Source organism: Kogia breviceps, chromosome 4 (assembly GCF_026419965.1).
Source record: "Kogia breviceps isolate mKogBre1 chromosome 4, mKogBre1 haplotype 1, whole genome shotgun sequence".
NCBI classification, from domain to species: Eukaryota; Metazoa; Chordata; class Mammalia; order Artiodactyla; family Physeteridae; genus Kogia; species Kogia breviceps.
The window spans coordinates 178,360,249-178,374,712 of record NC_081313.1 but is presented as its reverse complement, the minus strand read 5'-3'; the positions used below and the strand labels follow the sequence as shown (position 1 = coordinate 178,374,712).

The window sequence follows — 14,464 nt, the reverse complement described above, 5'->3', positions numbered from 1 at the left end:
GTTGCCAGCAGGCGGCACATGGGTTAACTCTTCACACGCCGATCCAGACCACGCCGGTCCAGGGCTGAGATTCGCGGGAAACCAGCGTCCCTCTTGCCCCCAGGCCCTGTGCAGGTCTCAGGTCAGTCTTGTGGCCACCAGGCCACCTCACTCATGAGATGGGCTGGACCCCTCTTCTGCCCCAACAAGCCTGCAGTCACCCAAGTCCCTGTCCCGACATCAGCTCTGTGTGGGCAGCAATGATCCTTCCAGAGGAACAGAGATGGCCCCTCTGGCCAGACAGGGCTCTTTAATGAAGAAGATTGCTGCTGCTTATAATCACAAATGAGATTTCACCTATGAATTTGCATTTCCAGAAAAAACGGGTGGGTGGGATATAGCTGGGCTCACGCCAGGCAGGGACTGCCCCATCCCCAGCCCTCAGCCAGGCCCCCAAACCGCACCACCACCACTGGCCGGACACCCCCAGGCACCCCAGAAGAGGTGAAGTGCTGGTCCCAGGGCCCCCCGATGCACACACCCCTCCCCTCAGGGAAGAATTCCTAATTCCCATCCCAGCTCTGCCACTTACGAGCTCTCGGACTCTGGGCAAATGATCTGACCCCGCAGCCATTTCCTCACCTGTAAGACAGGGAGGTGCACGGCCCCACTTCATTGGGAGCTGTAAGAATTCAGGAACACGAGCCGGCCTCTGCTACCCAAACAAAAGCGGTGCCGCCGAGGGCTGACACTGCTCTGTCATCACTGAGACACACACACGGCTGCGAACCATAAACTTTTATTAACGGAAAATGGAATGCCTCGTTAACAGAAACCTTGTCTTACAAATAGCAGAACAAGAACACATTTATTTAAAAAAAAGGAAAAAAAAAAGTGGATTCACATTGTATTAAGCTACAACACGGTGGCAGGATTTGCTTCTGTTTCTTAAAAGATTCCACAAGTTCAAGGTAACTCTTACTAAGAGACTCGACAGTACGTCTGCCTGCCTACCAGGACACGCGGGGTGGGTGGGCTCTAGTAGCGGCGGGTGAAGTGGGGGTATGGGTGGGGGGCGGGGTGCGGGCCTCTGCTGCCCCGGTCCTGGCCGGCCACTCCTCCACCCTCGAGGCCTCCGGAGGGCACCACGTGAGCCTGGGCGTGCCCGCCGTGTGCAAAGCCGCCTCGCCTAGGAACAAAGGCACACGTTTGGCCCCGGAAGCACCTGTGTTCTCACTGTGTCACGTTGCAGCATAGGGTTCTGTGGCCTTTAGAGCCCCCTGGCTTTTTCCAGGTGAGAAAAATCATAACCACGGGTCGCATTCCGGGAAAGAGCGTTAGCTGCATAAGTTGCCAAGAGCTGCTTTGGGGGTTTGTTCTCAAAGCATTCGACCCCGAAAGTGGATCAAGCATGCAAAAAGGGAGAGGAAGTGAGAAGTGGGAACAAATCAATTTTATCCGCGGACAGTACTTCTTACCCCGATATTCCACCCCGACTTGCCACATGCCCTGGCCCCGAGGGCCCAGACAGGCCCCTCTCACCACCTGGAAGAGAAGAAAGAGTCTGCAAACACTCCCTTCTTGGAAGTGCTTGGAAGCCCTGGAAAAGCTGGCCCTCTGGAGCATGCTGGGACTGTGGCTGTCCCTCCCCGGGAGGCCCTCCCGACCTGCAGGCAGGGGTGAACCCATACCTTGCCACCGCAAGTGCTCTCGGCCCGCCGTGCCCGCGTCCACCGTGCCCGGCCAGGCGCGCTCCTGATGCTCCTCCAGCCTCTGGCTGTGCTCCGCCCAGTCACGGCCACCCCTTTGCCAAAACGAAAGGCAGATACACAGTGGTCCCACTGTGCCTCTAAGGCGAGGCTGTGACATGGGGGCTCTGGGGGCTCCTGCCCCACTGTCAAGGGTTTCTGAGAGAAGCAGGCAAAGGATGGGAACAGAGACTTCCCCAAAGATACACACTCGGCCAGTAAGCACACGAGCAGGTGTTCAGCACAGCTACCGTCACAACCACCTCACCCTCATCAGGACGGCTATTATCTACAGGACAAGGACGAGTGCTGGTGAAGGTGTGCACAAACAGGGATTCTCACGCTGGGCTGGAGGGAATGTAAAATGGTGCAGCCTCGTTGGAGAACAGTGTAGTGGTTCCTTAAATGCTTACACACAGAGTGACCGTATGACCCAGAGATTCCACTCTGAGGTATCTAACCAAGAGACCGGTAAACATGCATTTACACGAAAACTCATACACCAACGTTCTTAGCAGCATGATTCCGTAACAGCCCCGAAGTGGAAACCACCGAAGTGTCCATCAACTAATGAATGGATAAACAAAACGTGGTCCATCCACATACTGGAATATTAATCGGCCTTGAAAAGAAATGAAGCACTGACACTCACTACACCAAGGATGCACCTGAGAACACAATGCTCGGAGAGAGAAGCCAGACATAAAAGGCAACACAACACACCGTGTGATTCCAACTCATGTGAAACACCCAGAACAGGCAAATCCACAGGGAATGAAAGTGGGTTAGTGGTTGCCAGGGGGATGGGGAGTGACTGCTAATGGGGGTTTCTTTGGGGGGCGATGGAAATGCTCTGACATGGATTGTGGTGATGGATGCACAAGTCTATGAATTAACTGAAAGCCATCAAATTGCACACTTTAAATGAGTGAACTGCACAGCACGTGAATTACATCTCAAAAAAGCTGTTTAAAAACGGTTTCAGACAGAAACCCTGGGAGATGAAAATCCAAACACGGTACCCAAGTGCAGGTGCCAACAGCCCCTGGGGGCCTACAGGAAAGCCTCCCGGCCCCAGGCTGGGTGTGCAAGGATGAGGGCACTGCCCGCCGGTGACCGCCGCTCTGAGGCCCAGGACCAGGAAGCCAGGAGACCCTCCACACCTGTCTGCAAGGGTGAATGCACCCCGGTGCGTGCAACGCCTGTGATCTCAGGTGACAGCCCCCCAGTCACACGGTGACGCTGCACAGTGCAGCCCGTTGTCGGTGCAGGAGCTCGCCCGTTTAAATTTAACGCAAATAGGACTAAACGACATGAAAGGACCCAGTGCTAAGTAGGTCGCTCAGGAAAGAACACTCTCATCTGTCACAATGGCACTCCAGTCTTTGATCAACACCCGAAAACCCACCTAGAGGTGCAGCAGAAACTTGTGGTAGCCGTGACACCAGCCTTACAAACACCTAAAGACAACTTCGGGGGTGGGGTGGGGTAAAGCTTCTCTACTACTGATGGGGACAAGCCTTAGACGGCTTCAGGGCTGCCGCCTTCAGCAGGCAGGGCCCACTCAGGGCCAGGAGGGGCTGTTCCAGGAGACCTGGCAGGTACACACACCCGGTTCACTTTCAGAGAAGCCAACCCGTCACCCGGCGAGGACAGTGATGCCCAGCCCCTCTGTGGCCTGCCCGCTAACCTGGGGAGAGGAGGCAGCCCCCGGCCCTCGCTCATCCTCTTGTCGGAGCCGTAGCCACCCCAGCCATCTCGGGAGTCCCGGCCATGGCGCTCTGGTGGTCCTCCGTGGCCGTGGCGGTCGTCTGAGTAGTGCTGGAAGGCATAAGAGGGACAGGGCGACTCCAGTCACATGGCTCCCAGACAAGCTCGCGGCAGGCCTACCTTCTGGGTCTCGGCAACCTGCAGACCCTGCCTCAGCGTGCTGGGGTGTGGCTCAACAACCCAGCCACCTACGAGGACCTGCCCAGGCCCCTTTGGACACTTCCTGACCCCCTTGAGAACCCTGAGCGCCCCTAAAACTCCATCACTGGTGCCACACGAAGGACCAGTGGCGGGCCCTCCCACCCATGAGCGTGGAGAGCCCCATGCTTCAGGGTCCACTGAGTCACTCAGACCCACCTTCCCTGAAGAGTCAGGGCACCTGCTCCTTGATGGAGACAGTAGGGTCCTCCCCACACCCCTAGGGCAGGCCAGCACCCTCAGAGCCCTCTCTGCTCATAGTACTGCGGAGGCCTAGAGGCAAGTACTGAAGGCAGGAATGGCTTAGTACCCCTGGCCAACCAAGTCAGTGTTCAGGAAGCCAGCACACCTGGGGAGCAAGAGAGACTATAGCACTCTCTTAAAACCCACACCCCTATTTTAAAAAGCCATGATTATGATACCATCCCCCACCTTTCTCGTGGCGGTCCCTTCTCTTCTCTGAGCTGACACCCTAGGCACCTCTCACAGGGAACCTGCAGACTATCAGACACGAGGACCCATCCCAGTACCCGACACATATGAATGCCCCAAAACATGACCTAAATGACCCCCTACCAGGCCGCTAAGCCCCCGTTGGGGCATCCCACAGTGCCTAGACTCGAAGGCACTCCAAACAAGAGGCAACCAAGTATCTCTTCAATTAGTTTCTACTGAATAAGACAAAAAACAAGCCCTACCTATTTAAAAAACACAGACTTGAGACTTCCCTAGTGGCGCAGTGGTTAAGAATCCGCCTGCTAATGCAGGGGACATGGGTTCGAGCCCTGGTCTGGGAAGATCCCACATGCCGTGGAGCAACTAAGCCTGTGTGCCACAACTACTAGAGCCTGCGAGCCACAGTTACTGAGCCCACACACCATAACTACTGAAGACCGTGCGCCACAACAAGAGAAGCCACCACAATGAGAAGTCCACGCACCACAATGAAGAGTAGCCCCCGCTACTTCGCAGCAATGAAGACCCAATGCAGACAAAAAAAAATAAAATAAATAAATAAAATTTAAAACACAGACTCACTAACTAATCATTTCTGTGCACATCTACTCACCGGCCAGAACTGACATCTCCATGCCCCGCCCACCCCACAGAAGCAGGCACGCCCTGGCCTGCTATCTGGCTTTTACTCACCTGCCCATCTCGCTCTCCCATCACCGACCTTGAACCTTCCCTCCTGCAAAAAAGAAATGTCTCATTCCAAAGGCAGCTGATGGCTCTATACAATAGTGCTGCAGACCACACAGAAGAGTTCACAATTGGAGTACTTATGCCCTTTTACCACGAGAACTGTAATTTACTGGCCTGAAAAAAAAAACTGCCTCGCAGCTTTCTCTGGGGGTAGGAGGGAAGTGGGATCGTGGGGGTAGGAGTGAAGTGGGATCCTAAGAAGGTGGGAACAAAGGTTTTACTAAACTAAAATCCCTTAGAGGGGTCTCAAAAGTAGAGACCCCACACCAGGAAGCTAATGCTCCCTTTATCTGTGGCCTAATGACAAGTGAGGTAATAAGCAAGCCTCTGCAGGTCCCTAACCTCTGCTCTGACCCAACACACGACTCGTGCCACATCTGAAACCATTTCCAGCCATAATTAATTAAACGAGTGGCTTCTCAGCCTGTCTTTCCCCGCTCTTCCTTCCCAGAGCTAACGAGCGGTGAAATGGCTCAAGGATATGCAGCTCAGGGGAGCACGACGAGAAACCTAAAGAGAGAATTCTTAAACTGGAAAAATCGAGGGCTGCTTTTCTAAAAAACGAGATATAGTCTTCATTAAAACGGCACTGGCAAAAAAAATAACCCACCCAGACCCTCGAATCACAAAGTAGGCCTAACAGGACCTCGGTCACGTTTCGCAGTCAGCTCTCTTCACGTGGGCTGGCACGACTGCCACACCAGTCAGTGACCCCTGCAGATGGCTCACGGGGGTCACGGCCTTTCTCTAAACTGCTTTCTCATCTGTGTGAACAAGGAGGCCGGGCCACACCCTCCTCAAAGCCCCGTGCTCCAGAGCAGCTTGTGCCGGTGGGAGGAACAGGGAGGAAGTGTGGCCGTGGAGACCCCCCAGGGAGCTATGAAACCCAGAGCCCGGGGCCACCCCCAAGAGAGCTGAGCATGGGGGAAGCCGAGGTTCAGGTCAGGCCCAGGGCCCGTCTGTCCTAAGAGGACAGTGCATGAAACATGCTCCGAGGTGCCTTCCCTCTAGACAAAGCCAGGATGCCGTACATGACCACCGATCCCAACGTCCAGCTCACGGTCTGTTTCTAAATCCCACGTGGGACGGTCAGAGGCACCCACTAGGAACCTCATGAGTGCACCAGACATTAAGAGAACAGGCGGAGACCGATCCCTGCTGTAGGAGTGGGGTGGGGCACTGACCTGTCGGCCACGTGCTCCTGGTACTGGCCCCGGTCACGGTGGTCAAAGTCGTGGAAACGGTGATCGGGCCGAGGGAAGTCTGGGCGGTATCTGTCCTCCATGGCCATGCGCTTTCCCTCTGGCCAATAGGCATCATCTCGCCTGTTTTTTATTTTAAAAAGAATGCAAATTTCATTTATGAAAGAGAATGAGAGTAAAAAGAAAGAGGGCAGAAGTGGGGAGGAGAGCTCTCTCTTCAGACCCAGTATCATTTAAAATGTCCCGCAGGGCTAATATCTAAACATTCAATCATTATCGCTTTGATTTGATAAATTAAAATCCCCCAAACTGCCAAAAGGCATACTGGCATTCTCATCTGACAATCCTGAAAAAAGAACTGCTGTGAGCTAATTGTGTCACAAGGCTGTTAATACCTTGATCCCCACATGAGCTCAGATGCAAGTGCAATGAAATCTTTGATTCTCCTGGAATGAGGTTCCGAGTCACCACGTTCTCACCTCCTCGTCTGCTATGCTAACCTGAACCGCCCCCCCTGAGCTTTTGCAGAAGCAAAGGGAATTATATCGGGTGATGGCAAACTACATACAACTCGGGATGGTATCCAATTATCTTCTTCCTGATTTTTACCAGAAAATTAGGCTCACAGGTGGTGGGGTGATGGGTGACTATCAATTAAACCGCTCAGAGAAGCTGGAGAGCAATAAACCTACTTTGTGAGTGGGAAGGCAATCTCCTTTTCCACAGCACCCAATTCTGTGCCTCTCCCTCCAGGAGGACACACGAGCCTGACAGAGATAGCAGCGAATGCGGCGTAACGCGTGCTTGGTTGTCTCCTACCCACTAGACAGTGGTCATGCTCCACCAGGAACCACAATGAGAGTAACGGGATGGCCTAGGCGAACGCATCACAAACCCTTCAGCAAGTGGCAACAATCAAGATTCTCTGAAGAATAACTCAGGTGGGGAAAAAACGCTGCATTGGCCACAGAGGTAGCAGCAAGGAGCCCTGCCCAAGAGTACAGAGGCCCAGATTCTGTCTGAAACACCTCCGACTCCCTACGCTAAGGTGGACAGGAGTGGGGGTGGCTCTTTCAATGTCAGGGGAAGCGCCACCTTCTCCTGCTCTGGGCCGGGGGCCTTACCGCCCAACGTCGTAGGGCCTCCTGAGCACCGACCGCCGCTCCTGCTCGTAGCGCAGCTGCTCCTGCTGGTGCCGAAGCTCCTCACGCTCACGCTGGATGCGCTCCTGCTCCTTCCGGCGCTCCCGCTCCACGCGCTCGCGCTCCCGTTCTAGCCGCTCCCGTTCCAGCCGCTCGCGCTCCAACCGCTGCCGCTGGCGCTCGAGCTGCAGGCGCTCCCGCTGCAGCCGAGCCTTCTCCTTCCCCTCGTGGAGGGCATCCAGGCGCTGCTCCCTCTCACGCTGCTCACGCTCTCTGGGGGAACACAGAAAGGCCGCCCTGACTTCCTGACATGCTGGCGCCCGGCCATCAAGACGTCGTCCTCCGAAGGAGCCTGGAACCTTCCAGCTCCCGGATGTGAACTGGCTTGCCCCGGGCCTGGCTGCCCCCCGCCAGCTACTAGGCAGCAGGCACTAACCGGCCCCCTAAGCTGCTCGATCGGCCAGAAACCCCAATCTCCACACTTTCCCTTTCTCCAAATAACAAAGCTGGGGTGAGCTGGGAGGGACGGGGTGATGACGAGCAGACACAGAGCCTCAGGTCCAGACCAGGAGGACCTGGCTCAAAGAGCACCACAACAAAGCCATAGCTAACTAAAGGTCAGGAAAGTAAGAAAAGCAAAGGATAATTGCTACTCTGAAGCTGCTGGGCATGGAGAAAATCCTGGAGACACGGATGATAGTAGCTTTCCCTGAAGAGGGACAATCAACGCTGTCTTTTTGTCACCCCTCCCCTCTACAAGCTGTATTTTTAATGACCACGTCATTTTGAAGGGACCTAAGAAGGTGTGGGGACAGGAGAAGGCCAGTCACCAGCAAAGGGGACGGAAGTCTCATTTATCAGCCACCGCACACCAGGAGCTGAGCGGGGACTGGGGAACCCCGTTCTGCTCTCTTCACACCCTCCTCCCACGGTGCCTGGGAAGGGTCTAAACCAAGGGCAAGCCAGCTGGAAGCAAAACATCTCCAAACAGATCAAGAAACTTTTACTTGCTAAACCCCATATGCAGAGGCTGATATCACACCGTTTTGGAAAAAGCAAACTGGAGAAGTTTCTACATGATCTGCTTTAGCTCAAGAAAGTTTCCCAAACACTACAGCATCACAACTTCACTGGGTAATGTTTGAGGGAAAATGACGGGGGAGCTCTAGACAACCTGGTGTGAAATGGCAGAAAGCAAAAATGGAAATGACAGGCCTGCTTCAGCAAACCATCTCCTCAGCAAAGGGGCACAGAATCGCTGTGGGACCGCTGCCGCCTGAAAACGCCACGGAACGCAGACGTCTCAGGAGCGAAGACGTGAATCACAGCTCTAACGGGCCAGCCCGTTCACGTGGAACGGTTTGGCGGCAAAAACTGAGGCCTCAACCCTGGAGACCCTTCTACCAAAGCCACAGGCAGCGTGGGTCCGCTTGCTACCTGGTCCAGGGTGCAACTTCAGCCAGAGGAGATGCTGCTGAGCAGAAACGGGCTCCGATGAAATGTGACAGGACTACCATGGGCCAGTGTGAACGCCCGGCCTTTCGGTCTCAGAGGAAACACACTAGGAGGCCAGTGAGCCACGACCACACAGGTGACTCACTTGGGAGGAAGAGCAACCCTCCCGAGAGACCACGGACCCGCCGGCCTCACTCAGCCCCCACTCACCGCCGCCTCTCTGTCTCTCGGATTTCCCGTTCCCGCTGCCTCTGGCGCTCTCGTTCCCTTTGCTCTTTGATTTTGTCAAAGGACAAGATGTCTCTCTTCTCTTTGCTTTCCGATTTGCGATCCTGACTCTTTGAGCTCTGTTTATCAAAATTGGTTTATTAATGTTAAGAAAACGCTGACAACAGATGCACGACGCAAGTGGGGTATGCACATCTGGACTAGACTAAGATCCTTCAATCCCACGTGGTTTACAGGGAGGCCCCAGCACAGGCCACCTCACACCGCCATCTGAGTTACACTGCTGGAGTCTTGCTTTCAAAGGGCATTAATGGAAGAGAAAAGGTGGGGTGAAACCTCAGCAGTTTTTCTGCGGCAGCAGAGCCAAGTGCTCTGCATTATCGAAAGCAAAATGAGGCTCCCCAGAGGCACAGGGCATGTGCACTCGATGTCCACAGCGACCCCTTGGTTCAGTGGGGAGGCTGTCGAAGCAGCTGTCTAGACAGACGGCTGGAGGAGGGGCTGCGTTTTTCACTTCTCAGCTATTGGCTCAGGCCTCAGGCAGGCGGCCTCAAAACAGAACAAGCCAAAGGGACTTGAACGTAAAACAGCACTGCCAGTAAAGTAGAAAGTACCAGTGGGCAACTTCTATGCTCTTCCATTTCTGGGAAAAGGCAGGAAACACTGACAGCCGATACCCATTTCTGAGGCTCTCAAAGGCTGGGACTCCCAAACTGGCCACAAGCAGACTCTTCTATGAAGTTTTTACATAGCTCAGAACCCAGGGCCTCCTGCAGACCCGCCACCTCAGAATTTCCAGGGAAGGGGGGCCTGGGAGACATTATTAAAAAGCTCCTCAGCTTATTTTCTTAATTCGCTCACTAAGGGGCAAAAACATCAATGAAAGACAAAGCAATCCAAAAGAAAGATAGGCAAAGGAGGGGGACACAGAGGACACCCTCATTACAGGGACAGATCTGCAACCCAATACATCACCATTACCCTCAAGATGGGCAGAGTTGAGAGTCTGATCACACATACTGCAGGCTGGAGTGAGGAAGGGCAGATGCCCTATGTTCCGAGGTACGGATGTGATCTTCTGGGGAGGCCAGCATGGCAGCGGAGGTGCCAAATCTGACTCCAGGTTCACAGCCTGGCCTTGGCCACTTCCTAGCGACCCAGCACACGCTACACACTCAGTGAACCTAAGTGTCCTCCATAACCTTTCTGAAGGGCACTCTGATAGTATCTATCACAACGAACAACGTCCTGGCGGCTCTGGACCAGCACTGCCAAGAGGCGTGCATGCAAATGTTGCACTGCAGCCATTTTCAATAGGGGATGTGGAAACAACCAAGTGTCCGTCACCAGGGGACTGGTTAACAATGATCAAGGTGCATCCATAAGCTGAATGATACGAGCTTTACAAAGAAAAGGACACACACCACCACCTGGATGGATTTCAGGGACATCACGCTGAGGGAAAAGGCCAATCTCAAGGTCACGGTTGCATGATTCCATTTATACACTTCCTCACAACGACAACATGCTGGTGATGTAAGACAGGTTACAGGTTTCCTAGCGCTGGGGATGGGCTGGTCGGGTGGGTGTGACAATAAAGGGATACCAAGGAGGAGATCTTTGTGCTGATGGACTAGTTCTGCATCTGGATTGTGGTGATGGGACACAAATCTACACGGGTGACAAAATGTCCTAGCACTTTTCACACCCCCTATGCCACACTCCTGGCTCTGCGACTGTGCTACATAGTTACACGAGATGAAACCACTGGATGAAACCAGGTGACGGGTTCCTGGGCCTCAATCTCCTGTGAATCTGTAATTATTTCAAATTAAAAAAAATTTTTTTTAAAGTAGAAAAAGGAGAACTGTATGTCTTAATACACAAAGCTCTCCAAGACATCACATACAAAGAGGTGTACAGCAGCAAGTTATGGGAAGACCCTTTCCCCATGGTGTTTCAGAGTGTAGACATGTGTGCCGCATAGTAATGCCCTTTGAGGGGAGCCTATGCAGAGCACAGGCTTCTGCTTCGCTTACCTTGTATCTTCCTATACTACGTATATTTTCTAATCAGGCCTGCGCTCTTACTTACTTTTGTAACATCAGAGTTATTTGGGTGGTAAAATTATAGGTCTTTTGGGGTTTTCTTCTCTAGATTTCTCTGTATTTTATGATTTTCATATAGCCCAGAGGAAAAACAGCATTAGGCACTGCTGCTTTATAGAACCCAGATGTTCATTTCAAAATTAAGCCTCGGGCTTCCCTGGTGGCGCAGTGGTTGAGAGTCCACCTGCCGATGCAGGGGACATGGGTTCGTGCCCCAGTCCGGGAAGATCCCACATGCTGCAGAGTGGTTAGGCCCGTGAGCCATGGCCGCTGAGCCTGCACATCCGGAGCCTGTGCTCCGCAACGGGAGAGACCACAACAGTGAGAGGCCGACGTACCGCAAAAAAAAAAAAAATTAAGTCTCAAGATCACAAAGCGTTCTTGGATGAATACCGTTAGCTCTGCACTCACTAACACAGCACTACTCTCCTCATTAACCTTTTAGTTAGAACCTTCAGCTGGATGCAGAGGGTTTTGTTTTCCAGAGTAGAAGAAGCAAAATGGACAAGCAACTAGCTTGTCCAATAACACGGACCACAGAAGCAATGGAGCTCATTCTCTGATAACATGGAAGACAGTTTTAGGGTGAACTCTACTTTTCTTTTTGGTTAATTTAATAGACTAGAAAAACTAAAGAAAATGAATAAAGTACTATTAGATTAACCAAAGAGTAGAACCTGCCTTCCAACTTGACAAGCCCTGGGTCTTGCCCATTCCATCCAATTTGTGAATCAATTCTCCTTCCAGAAAACACTATAACCTAACAGGACTGGCACAGGGTCAACACATTTATGGGGAGCAAACACGGTTAAGTATTGTTTTGAAATAAGTTTCAGAACCTAGTTCGTGCCTATACACAAACTATACACATGCCTATATACTCTAAATAGTTAATCCGCCTTTTGAGTTCTTTTTCTTAACATTTCAAAGGTGAAACAACGTTGTTCTCATACCACAAATCAGAGTGGTTGTTAAACCACCATCAGAACCAGCCGCACTTGAGAGGGCAGAAGCGATACTTACTCTCTCCTTTGACCTGCTTGTGGTTTTCACACTAATGACAGGCTCCCCTTTCGATTTATCCATCACAACTGTTCGTTCCATGCCTCTGCTTCCTTCAGGAGAAAACACAGCCCCTTATGAAATCATGCCGACGCCCCCCTCCCCGCCGACCGCAGGCAGCAGCCCCGCCGACCAGGGGCTCTGGACGCACCCTCCAAGGACTGCTGATAAGCTCGAGCCTCGGCACCCCATCTCTCTCCCCTCTGTGACGTGAAGTCAGTGATGCCCGCATGGCAACAGCGGGTCTGAGGTGGACGGGGCACCCCGACAAGCCTTTGCTTGTCTGGAATGAAGTGGCATGATCTGTTCACACCTTACAGTGTAAACGGGAATGAAACTGCGTTCTGCAACGTGGGCACAAACTCGTCCCACACTCGGGCCTCCTTCACCCCCACGCTAAACCCCAGTGGCTCCAGGGATCATGCACTTTTACGTGCACTCCTCCCACACGTTCTAGAGAGCTCTGCAGAACCCAGGCCCCTGTGCTGAGTCAGACACGGCCTGCCAGCTCAGAGGGCCCCGCCAGACAGGTGGGCTACCCTCATTCATCTACCGCAATAAAGGCTTCCAAACAGATTTTCCCCTCAATGAAACGATAAGCAGGCTCTAGCCACCGGGACGATGACTGACTTAGGGAGATTTACACGCTACCGAAGGAACATTTTAAAAACACAGTGGTGCTCTTGAGACTGCTGGTAAATTACTCCAAACACTTGAGATGTAACTTGTAATGTGCCGTACCAAATTCCAAAGTTCCAGATGGTTGGGTTGTTTCTGTTTTAAGGGGGGGGTGGAGGGTGTGTGGGGGGGAAGGAACGTACTGGTTTCACTTTTCCTCACAAAACTTTCTGTGGAGTCTCATGCAAACATGAAGGTGCATTGCACAATAAACTTTTATAATGGGTATACATGCTCTGAGGTTTTAGTTTTCTCTACTTTTCTTTTTTTTACTATATCTTGTTTCAACATAAATGCAGGAAAAACTCGATGACATATGTGCAGAACTGCATGGAGTTAGTCGCAGGAACCAGGACACCGCGCTCTTGCAAATCCCACATTCTATTCTACTGGAGACTCAGGAGAAGCCAACACCCAGGTCACTGAGCCACCAACAAACACAGATCCCGACCAGAAAAACTACAGTTGCAGAGAAACCCCTTTTGGCCATTTCATCACCAGAGGCTTTGTCCTCTAAGAGCTTCCCGCACACAGCACAGCTCAGCAAAGGCACCGAGCCCGCTGGAGCCTCACTCCACACAACCCGCCTGCCGCCCTCGCCACCTCTTCCCTTCTCGTGAACACTCCACACCGACTCTCATCACCTGATCTGGTGACTCGGGACCGACTGGCTGCTCCTGGTTTCAGCTCATCTTCATCTTTTTCTTCCTTTTTAATGTTTTCAGGTTTTCTTTCCTCCTTCTTCTCCATCTTCTCTTCCTTCTTAATTACAGTTCTGTTTAGAAACATGGTGATCACACTTGAGGTCCTGAGATTCTCACAGGAGTAGCTCACACTCAGACTTCCACACAAAGCAAACCCGCCCGCTGCCAGTTGGAGGGAAAAATTTACTTGAAAACTGTGGTAATGATAATACCCTCTTTGGATACAGCCCTTTCCCACTTAAGTTACCTGCCACATCTAGAAACAAGCTGGACGAAACAGCAGGCTCATGGGGTTGTCGTCCCAAAATGCCAGATGTACCAGTGTGTAAACAGGCCCAGAAGCAGACATGAGAAACACTCCAATTATACAGGAAAGCTTGTTAAGAACTAACTTCAAATGTTTTATCTTCTATGTGTGGAATATTAGTTTTAAGTTTTAGAGAGAAAAACACTTTTTCCAAAAAGCAGAGTACAAAACAGAATGGAGGTTCAGTACAAGGAGGGGCGGTACCTGCTGCAGGAAGCCCTGGGCCCCCCACCTGGACCACCCTCCCACCACACCTGGTAATTTCTGCACGCTTTGGGGGAGGCAAAATGGCACGTGAGGTGCCAGCAAATATGGAAACTGCTGGTGCATTTCAACATGCCATCTCATGCTACGCAGTCAAACAAATCGTCGCTGCCATTCAAATGTGTCTCCCACGTTCCCTGCTGCTGTTTGTCCCCGGCAGTTAAACTCCACACTTACAAAATGCCCATTCTGTGCCAGGGTCCAGGATGGGAAAGCCAGGCCCTAATGTGGTCCGCTAACAAGCACCACCTGCCCTCTCTTCCCACCACCCAGGCAGAGCTCGGGATGCCAGAGGAAACCTCTCTCAGATGCCCCTCAGCTCACACTTCTCCTCCCTCCTAAACTTCCACAGCATGAAGCTTTAAAACTGTATTTATTTTGAGACATATCCAATTTCAAAAATGAAAATAATA

The 14,464-nt window shown here is 52.3% G+C and overlaps 1 protein-coding gene across 2 annotated transcripts in view; it reads right to left on the bottom strand.

Annotated features, from left to right (window-relative positions):
* Positions 1–14,464, bottom strand: part of SAFB2 (scaffold attachment factor B2) — a 39,674-nt gene that overhangs the window by 4,448 nt on the left and 20,762 nt on the right. The window contains exons 12-21 of one of the 2 annotated variants that reach the window (XM_059059885.2): positions 13,421–13,551; positions 12,060–12,151; positions 8,911–9,047; positions 7,228–7,518; positions 6,086–6,226; positions 4,845–4,887; positions 3,418–3,548; positions 1,671–1,783; positions 1,458–1,524; positions 763–1,168 (exon numbers count right to left, since the gene is read on the bottom strand). In XM_059059885.2, the coding sequence (XP_058915868.1) occupies positions 1,018–1,168; positions 1,458–1,524; positions 1,671–1,783; positions 3,418–3,548; positions 4,845–4,887; positions 6,086–6,226; positions 7,228–7,518; positions 8,911–9,047; positions 12,060–12,151; positions 13,421–13,551 (1,297 nt within the window). In that variant the 3' untranslated portion in view covers positions 763–1,017. Of the gene's footprint in view, positions 1–762; positions 1,169–1,457; positions 1,525–1,670; positions 1,784–3,417; positions 3,549–4,844; positions 4,888–6,085; positions 6,227–7,227; positions 7,519–8,910; positions 9,048–12,059; positions 12,152–13,420; positions 13,552–14,464 lie in introns of those variants that run through there. The other variant, XM_059059886.2, reaches the window with a different exon arrangement.